Source organism: Galeopterus variegatus, unplaced genomic scaffold (genome assembly GCF_000696425.1).
Source record: "Galeopterus variegatus unplaced genomic scaffold, G_variegatus-3.0.2 Scaffold2351, whole genome shotgun sequence".
NCBI classification, from domain to species: Eukaryota; Metazoa; Chordata; class Mammalia; order Dermoptera; family Cynocephalidae; genus Galeopterus; species Galeopterus variegatus.
Window position 1 is genome coordinate 105,661 of NW_007728462.1, and position 9,697 is coordinate 115,357.

The following is a 9,697-nucleotide window of genomic DNA, read 5'->3' on the forward strand; positions in this document are numbered from 1 at the left end:
ATAGACCCCCAGGTCCCCTCCTCCATACCAGCAGAAGAAGGGAGCTTTACTCTCTGGAAAGGTAAATCAGAGAGGATCTGGATTTGGAGTATCTGGCAAAGCTGAGGCTGGGGCGAGGCTCCGTACTGAAGTAGAGGGAGTAAGCAAAAGTCTAAATGCTGAATAGTGAGGACCACCCCCCTCCCACCAATACCCCACATTCCATGGCTCAGCTCCCACGATGTGGGCAGCCAGATTGATATCCCCCAGGAAGAGGCTAGAGGATTCTTCTCAGAAGAAACCGTCTAACCCAAAGTAAAGACTTAAAGATGGTGCCACATGGGGGCCCCCAATGAAATGGATTCCCACACAGAAGCCCCTCACACAGAGCTCCCACCCCCCAGGTCTCTCTTTACAGGCTCACTCTTAAATTTGAACTGCTCACCAGTGATTATTAAATACTTAAAGAAGCCTCTAGTGAAAGAAAGAGATCAAAATGAGCAAAACAAACAAAAGGATTTAGGGAAAATGGAGACAATAAAGGCTGCAAAAGAAAACTACAAAAAACAAAACTATGATATTATCAGAAAGAACGAAAAATATTGCATCCATAAACCCCCCAAAAAGGAATAGTGAAAGAACAAGAAAGACCCCTTAGCAATTAAAGATATGATTGCAAAAATAAAAATGTTCTAATGAAGGATTAAAATATAAAATTGAAAACTCTTTCAGAATGTAGAACAAGAAGAGATGGAAAATAGGACAGAAAGGATAAAAAGTTAGAGGATAAATTTAGGAGACCCAACATCTGACTAGCATGAGTTCCAGAAATAGAGAACAGAAGAAAGAAAAAAAAAAGAAAAAAGGAGAAAATTATCAAAGAAAATTTCCCAGGGCTAGAGGACATAAGTAAACAGAAGATCCCAGAAGCTTCTCAAGGGAAAAAAAAAATCACAAGCAAAAGATCAAGAACTATTATTAACATTAGTCTCAGTAAAGTTGGTATAAAACACTCTCACTGCTAAATCTGACTCAAAAAAAAAAAGATCAAGAACAAGAATGAAATCTGACTTTCAACAGCAACTCTGAACCAGGAAAACAGTGGAGCAAGGCTGTGAAAATTCTAATGAAAGATTATTTCCAACCTAGAGTTCTATACCTATTCCGACTACTGGTAAAGGAGGAAAAAGTCATTCTCAGACATGCAAAGTGTCAAAAGGTTTTCCTCCCCACATCCTTTCCAGAAGGCTGTTCCTCCACTGAAACTAATGAGTTTCAGGGAGTTTTCCAGGGAGGAAACATGAGTTTCAGAAAATGGGTTCCAGCACAGAAAAGAGAAGGGAATCCCCAGGGAGGCAGGTCTGGAGCAGGCGTAGAGAACATGCAGTCCAAGGGGGAGCTGGAGGGCAGTGGGCTCCAGGAGGGATGTCTCCAAGAAAAGAAAATGAAACAGAGAATACCAGGTGTGTTTGAACAACATGTTGAGAAGACTTAAACTTCAGTGAAGCATTTAGTGAAGCCCATAGAAAACTAAGTAGGTAAAAAATGTGAAACAATTACTAACTTCAGGAAAAACCAAAAGTTACACAGGAAAGGAAATATCAGAATATGCTGCTTGGATCAGTTTTGAATGTGATTCACAGTACATATTTCTTATGTACTAATAATATAAACACTAGCTAAAAATAATGTAAGCATTAACTAAAAGCTTTGATGTAATTATATTAGGATGAAAGGGGGATGGGAAAATTTAAAAGGGGGGTGGGGTGCACAATTTAGGCTCTGTAAGAAAATGAAACCTGAATCTTCCATAGTGGGAAGTCAGCAGAGAGTATCTGAAGCTGAAAAATTCAAGAAATAGCAGTAAGAACATGTAATTTTGAAATGTGGAGGTGAGTTCCAGAAGAAAGAGCTAAAGTATTATCTCTAGGGAAAGAAAATTAGGAATGGAGGGAAAAAACTGCTGTTTTTCCTATTAAGCCTAGCAGTACTACTTGGCTTTTTAAGATGCTTACATATTTCTTTTACAAAAAAAAAAAAAGAAAAGAAAACACATGATTTATTTTTAGCACTACTATTTCATTTATTAAAGAGTTCTGCCTTCTTTTTGACTTTCTGCCTAATTTTGAAACCTCAAGGTTTTTCCTTATCTCAGAGTTCACAATTCTTTAATGCCGTGTTCTGACTTGTGCACATAGGATGAGGATTAAATGCAGCCAGAGTGCATTCATCTTCGTCCTTCGGCTAAGCACTAAGAGGGCTGAAGAGTTCATACAAAGACCACCAAGTACCAGGCTATGGGCAACCTGTAAAATTTACCTTTTACAACCATTTGCTTGAAGAGGGGTCAACTGATAATCATGAAGATACTGTAAGGGATGTGACAGGAAGGAGCTAGAACTGTTCAGCTTGGAGAACGGACGCCTGGGGCATGACTTCATCATCATTTTCAAATATACAAAAGATGGTTTCCAGCTGTTCTGGATCTGCTGAGGAAGAAGTGAGGAGATGGATTCTAGCAGAGCCTAAAGAATTTAGGTTAAAATAGATGAATTTCCTAACCCTAGCAAGAGTTACCCAGGACAGCTAAAGAATCCTATCCTTTATAATAAAGACAATTGCCATTTTCTGTAGGATCGGAGGGTGGACCTTACAGCTTCCTCATGGCCCTCCCAATCCATCTTGCAGTGATTTTGCTGAAAGAAATATCAGAAAGAGACATGGTGTTTGTGGGGACCGTACAATTTTCCTTCACTTGGTACCAGCTTTACATTAGAGGCCAATTCCATTGCATGCAGCCCAGACCTTGTCCAGGGGCCTTCACACAAAATTAATTCTCCGTGATGTTTGAAGACTTTGTAGTGAACAACAGGCCTGGATCTAACCAGAGCTAAAACGTGTTCCTTGGACCCTGAAATTGCTTGCTTGGCTTTCTGCTCGGTGTTGTCCAATGGAACTAGTTGCAAGCAGTACTTATGTACCATGACCCAAAGTTTCTATAGGACTTGCATGGATGGGACCATTCAACCCTTTGCCTGAGGACTTGGACTGATGCGGTGTTCTGGGGACCCGGCTTCCTGTATGAAGCCAGGTACCGTTAGCTCTCAAGGCAGCCACAAGTTTAAAAGAAGGGGGAAGCTAGGCTTCATGGGGCACATCCTGGAGTCACCTTACCCTCTCACACTGACTGGATTGTCCTTACTTCCACCACCCACAGAATTGGGGTGGATGTGTCCCAGCGGGAAGGTATTCAGCACTCAGTACTCCCTGGAAACAGATGAGTAAGCCTTGCTGGAGGCCCAGTCCTCCCCAGCCTCCTATTAAACTCATCACTGAGCTGCCCAATATGCTCAACACTGAAGTGCCATCCCTTAGGTCAATTCTCGAAAAATGGTTAAGTCCAGACATAAGTATTATTTTCAGCCTTATTGGGCGAATCAGATCCTCTTTGTGAAGGTTTTGCTGGGTGTGGGGGCGGTGGAGCTGAAGGCATGAGCCACATGCACAGCGAGGAGGAGAGGATGATGTTACCTTTGAATGGGGAGAAGGGTCCAGAAGAGAAGGTGGGGATCCAAGACACTCCACTTATCTAGCCTTTTCTCTAGGGCTGTCTCTAGTTTTGAGGGCAGGTGTTGAGTGACTCTTGGCTCCGTGAGCTGGCTTGGGTTGAAAGGGCCTCCTTTTTCAGCTCCCTCTCTCATCATGTGATCACCTAGCTTCTGGAACCTCTGCACCTTCTTCCAGCCAAGCCCTGCAGAACCTCGAGTCAGGACCAGGATGTGTTATGGACTAGAGAAGTCAAGGCAGTACAGACCTTCCCCCGCCTGTAAGGGTTAATTAATCCTATCGCAGTGAAACCTCAGAAAGCTGCTGCCTAACCCCAAACTTCAGTACCTGGAGGGCCAGACTCTAAGGCCTCATTTGCAGTGGCCCATGAATCATTTGTGTCCCTGCCAGATGGAAAGCAGGTGTTGTCCTCTCCTCCCCGCATCCCCTCTTGAGCACCATAATCAGTTCTAAGGCACATAAATCTCCTCAATGGAAAAGTAAACATTCATCCTTTAAAATGAAAAAAAATATATGAGGAAAGGGAAAAAACATGTCAGATTTTCCTGTCCTACACTGCTTTTCTGGTTTATCACATCACAGTGATTTTCTGTCAGCAGCAGTTTCCGTGGTCTTTCCTATTTTAATTAATATTGGGTTGAAGCACACGTCACCTTTTTGTGGGACAACTGGGTTGCAGTTGTTCTGCTCCCGACATTACTTTCATGTTCTCTTTTTCTTCCTGGATGATTTAAGTAACAGCGAAATATAGTCATTGCCAACTCTGGAAACATTTCTGGCTGCATTCCCTTTCCTCCCTCAAAACCTAGGCTGTTGTCAAAACTTTAATTCATCGTGACTTATTTGTACCAGAGCAAGTTGTAGAATAATCCGTTATGAAGACACCAAGCTTCACTTGGAACCCATGAAGCTGCTTCTCGGAAAGGGCCTCATTTTCTAGAACTGGCATCAGTGGGGATGCAGCGGGTCACCCAGGGGCTCCAGCAGACGTCCTCTTTTGTTCGTTCAGTTTGGGGGCAGGGTGAGGGCTGTGCCCGTTCCGTTCTCTTTCACTTTTTTCCCCTGCCTGTGAAACTGACTTGTACACATTCTTGGGAGCTGTGTCATGACAAGTCCCGTAAATGATTCACACTGAAGTGACCTTTAAAGAGCAGAGTAGAAATCAGCTGGACTTTGGGAGCCTAGGGCTGTGCCAAAGCCAAAACAGCCAGGGCTCTGCACCCCTTCCTGTGAAGCCTGAGCTCACTGTTACTTCTCTGGCCGCTGGTCATGGTCATGTGACTTGGTGATGATTTTAATCTCCAGGCTTATGCCACAATATTTATGTATGCTCCTGTGTAATTTGAACTTTGAACGTTGTGGTATGATTAAACTTTTGAAAATAAAAATGAGATTAATAGGCAACTTAAAGGATTGGTAAAAGGGGTAGGAGTTGTAAAGAGGGAAACTTGTCTATTTTAAGTCATCATTATTTTTTTTTTAATTTTTTCTGTTTGGTATTTGTATGTAGCGTTGAGTGCCACCAAAAGGGATTAAATTAGTCCAAGAAATAACTTAACCTTAGCTCCCAAAGGAGTATAACATTTTTGCCAAATGCTTATTGCATCCCTGCTCTGCAAGTTGTTGGTACTGTGGATGATTTGAACCAGAAAGCAGTTTTTTGTTACTTTTTAAGTAGTGTTTTTTAAATGCTGTCTTTTTTCCTATTCCCAGAAATAAAAATGACCCTCCTGATCATCCCATCCTTTCGTCTCTCTCTATTCTTTTCTGCTACCATCAAGGAACAGTTGTGAAAGGTTCATTTTTAATCACTGTGGTGAGGATTCCAAGAATCATTCTCATGCACATTTATAACGCTCTGAAAGAGAAGGTAAGGCAGCACCCTAATACATAGTGTATTCTCTTTTTGGGTTGTGGAGAAGTTAATTACTGGAAAACTACAGCGGGCCCCAGGACAGGAATGTGACCTGTGACCACGGCCACTCAGAAGACTCCTGTGCTCCTCAAGTCCCACCCCCACCCCCCAGCAAGCTTTTTTCCCTTAGTCTGTTTTGTTTATGGTCACGTTCATTGGGTTTTCTCCAACTTGGAGATGGAGGTGGGGTGGGGACAGAGTCAGCTGGTTTTCCTTCTTATTTAAATGTTGAACAAATGAGATGAATTTTTAAGGTGAAATTTAAACAGGTTTTTGTGGATATTTATCATGCTTTTTTCTTTTAAAGTAAGAAAAAACACTAGAAGATAGGGATAATATTTGTTTCTGTTTTAATGCTAAAAGTATTCCCTGCCTTTTGCGTTTGCCAGAGGATACCATGGGAAGTTGCTAGTGTGGGGGGAGGAAGGGAGGGAGAGTCTGAATGAGTGTGTGTGTGTGTCTGCACCCACACGCTCGAGAGTGAGCAACGGGCAAGCTGACCTACATCTCAGCTCAAAGGACAGAAAACTGTGGGGCTTTTGTGCCTGGAGGTTTTATCCTCCCTGGTTTTTATTTCCATGCACATTTGGTTATGAATGCCAGTGGAAACCAGAACACCAGGAAAACAGCTGTTCTCATGGTACTTCTGGCCTGCCAAACAAGGGAAGATTGGACTTTTCCCAGATTTTCTGTTCTCACACAATGTTAATCTCTCCCCCATCCCCACCTCAGGGTTGGTGACTTGGTCAGAGTTTCACAAACTTATCTGATTCCAACCTTTTGGGTATAGCTATGTGTCCTTAGTAAATTGGGGACATTTTATACATGGGTTTATATCGTGTTTAGAACTGGGATTTGCTTGCTGTTTTAAACAGAAAATAATTGTTGATATTTTAAAATTTGTAATCAAAAGTATTTCATAATCATGGTCAGTATATCAGTTAGGAACTATTAAATGAATTTCACATAAAATTATCTGGCTTCTTTATCTTGAAATGCATGCCAAGCAGTTGCCCCTGATCATAGAATATTTTCTTGTATTTCTAGTAAAATCTTGCCTGGTTACATTTTGGTGACTTAAAGAGGCCTTTCCACATCCAGGGCAAATCTAGCTATTTCTGGCTCCTGCATTTTGAAATTGATCCTTAGGATCAATGATCTTAGGAAACTTGGAGAAAGATTTCTTGAACAACAGAATAGCTTTTTAGTTTAAATATGTTTGCATGTGATATATATATATATATANAGAGGCCTTTCCACATCCAGGGCAAATCTAGCTATTTCTGGCTCCTGCATTTTGAAATTGATCCTTAGGATCAATGATCTTAGGAAACTTGGAGAAAGATTTCTTGAACAACAGAATAGCTTTTTAGTTTAAATATGTTTGCATGTGATATATATATATATATAAATAGATAATGTATATACATATATATGTTTGTGTGTGACATATAAATTATATATAAATAGATAATTATATATAATGTATATATTTAACAGATAATTTATATATAATTTATATATATCGCACACACATATTACACAAACATATATGTGTAATAGATAATCAAAAGTTATCCATTACTAATGCATATATATCAGACAGAAACATATATGCGATTTATATATATGCATTAGTAATAGATAATCACAAATTAATGAGCAGCAGGGAGTTTGCTCTCCCTTGTACAGCTAGGCATCTTAAACTCTTCAGGGAAACAGCCTTCCATAAATCTAAAAGAGAAGTCAGTGGAAGACCCAAGGTCTCTCTGACTAAGGTCTAAAAGATTATTCATCACTCCCCAGATCCCATAAGGACTGAGGGGCCAAACTCCCTTTTAGTGATGTCACTGTTGGGGAAATGTGTCCTTTCTGAGGTTAAAAAAAAACTGTATTCTTCAGCAGCCTTACTGCCCAGTACTGTGTCTACAATTTAAACATTTCACACAGCCACTGTGAGATCTTGCCTACATTAAATAGGCTCATTCACAACCACAGCCATGCTGAAAAGTATCCAGATCAAGTTTCATCCAATTGAATTAACATTGGGACAAGAAATTGTCCATATAAGGCTGAGTTATTCCTGGGGTCCTCAAGCAGGCTATTTAAGGATTTTTTTTCAGAGATTTTTTCACTCTGGGCAGTGAGTAGGATGCGGTCAATCGCCCCTCCCTCAAGAGTTTCATTAAATTATTCATTCTTGAGTTATGCACAAATTCAAGTTATATTTCAAAGGACTAATTTATCCCTTGAAATTTAGCCCTGAAAGTCTCACTATAGGATTTATTTTCCCCAAAGTTAAACTTGATTCTTTATTTATGTGGGCACATAACTAGTATCTGCAATATATTATTTGCTTTTTCTCTCTGGGATGTGAATCTTTCATGAATATAAACTTTGGTTTGAAAAAGCAAAGTGCACCATTCAAGACACTGAGGGGCCGATGAAGAGGAAAGAGGTTCTTTTTAGTAGAACCAGAAGCCCACTTTTCCTCTGCCACTGAATACAGACTAAGCCGTTTCCCCTTCTGCTGAGGTTAACAGCCGCCCTAACAGGTAAGTGCACAGGAGAGACACTTCACTGGTCGGTAGGAACAGTGGTCAGCGGGAGTAGCGTGCGTGGGACAGAGGGACTTCTCCCGTACTGAGAGAGTGGCTCTTGCGTTGACGCAGAAGCGAAGTCTGCGATGGAGACAAAGTGAGGTCTCCTCAGAAACCGCCTGCTTAAACCTTCTTTCCTGTGTTGTTTTTCGCTCTGCTCCTTGGGTCTGAACCTGATCCCAGCAGCGCAGTGCATGGTCGAGCCACGCATCCAGATGCTGCTACTGCTGCTACTGCTGTCTTGACAGACACCTGCGCCCGCTCAACCAGGTACATCTCCTACCACGTAGAGGGGACCTAGGGTGGGTTTCATCTCTTAGGTCAGGGATTGGCGATTTCTTCTGTAAAACGCCAGACTGTATAAATATCTTAGGCTTTCAGGCCATACCGTCTCTGTCGCAGCTACTCAGCTCTTCCATCATAACTGGAAAGCAGCCATAGACAAAATGTAAATGAATGGGCATGGCTGAGTTCCAATAAAACTTTATTTATAAATGCCAGAATTTGAATTTCATATGATTTTTACATATCAAGAAATATTTTTCTTCTTTTGATTTTTTCCAGTCCTTTTGAAATTGTAGAACATCACTCTTAGCTCCAGCCAGGGGAAGATAGGTGGTCTGATCTGGCCTCCCAGGCTTTACTTTGCAGACCCCTACCTTAGAACTTTGGGCCACGAAAGCTATTCTTCAAATTCTGAAAGAATTGAGTCTCTTCAGAAACAAAAAGGAAAGAGAGTCTTTAGAAACCCAGTCGTAGTGAATATGTATCAACTAAGAGCTAATTTTCAGTGTCCTCTTTAAGAACTATAATTTTCCTGAACTAGGAAAAGAATTGCCTCCCTAATTCTTAAATATTTCACCAGCCTTTCCCTTCCAAGTTATGAATATTCCTTTAAAAATCATAAAAATTATATCCTACCATTGTTTGAACTTCAGATGTTTTTCCTCTCGAGTCTTTCAAATTGATGGAAATTTAAATATGTTTTATTTTTCTGTAGATCATTTAGGAAATTTTAATAGCCCATAGTCAAATTTACACAAAGCTGCATTTTTGTAAGTCAGCAGGCTGTTTTATTATTTATTTATTTAACTAATTTTTTTTTGTTGCTGGCCAGCATAGGGATCCAAATCCTTGACCTTGGTGTTATAACACCACACTCTAACCAGCTGAGCTAACCAAGCAGTCCTATAATTTAAATGTTCACAGAAATCTCACTTAGAAAAGTGCTTTTATTACTGCCCCTCTTCCTAATAAGAGCATGATTAGAAGTAAACAGACAAATTAGACCATTCATGTTTAATATCTTATAAGTGGTATTTAGAATACCTTTCATTTTTCAGGGAAAAGTGCAGCCTTCTTATAGTAAAGCTTTATTTTTAAAGCTCTACTTAAAAATCTTGGAGTATTTAGTTTTCAGAGAGTATTTAGTTTTCATTTGTACTGTTACAAGACAGCGTATACAAAACACAATAAAGTACCATAGCACCTTTCAGAATGGTGGTCATATAGCAAGTCAAGCAACACCCTATGAATACAGTTGTCATTATGTGAGATGCTGTGCCTCTCTCTTCCTAGAGCTGTGTGCACAAATCCAGGCACCAACTTACTCCGCAAAGATTTTGAGATGCATTAG

General features: G+C 40.5%; 1 protein-coding gene across 1 annotated transcript in view; it reads left to right on the forward strand.

Moving 5' to 3' along the window:
- Window positions 1-9,697, forward strand: part of LOC103597562 (choline transporter-like protein 3) — a 45,015-nt gene extending 35,318 nt beyond the window's left edge. Inside the window, exons 9-11 of the mRNA XM_008581419.1 lie at window positions 5,260-5,416; window positions 8,245-8,363; window positions 9,640-9,697. Coding sequence (XP_008579641.1) covers window positions 5,260-5,416; window positions 8,245-8,363; window positions 9,640-9,697 — 334 coding nt within the window. The remainder of the gene's footprint in view (window positions 1-5,259; window positions 5,417-8,244; window positions 8,364-9,639) is intronic.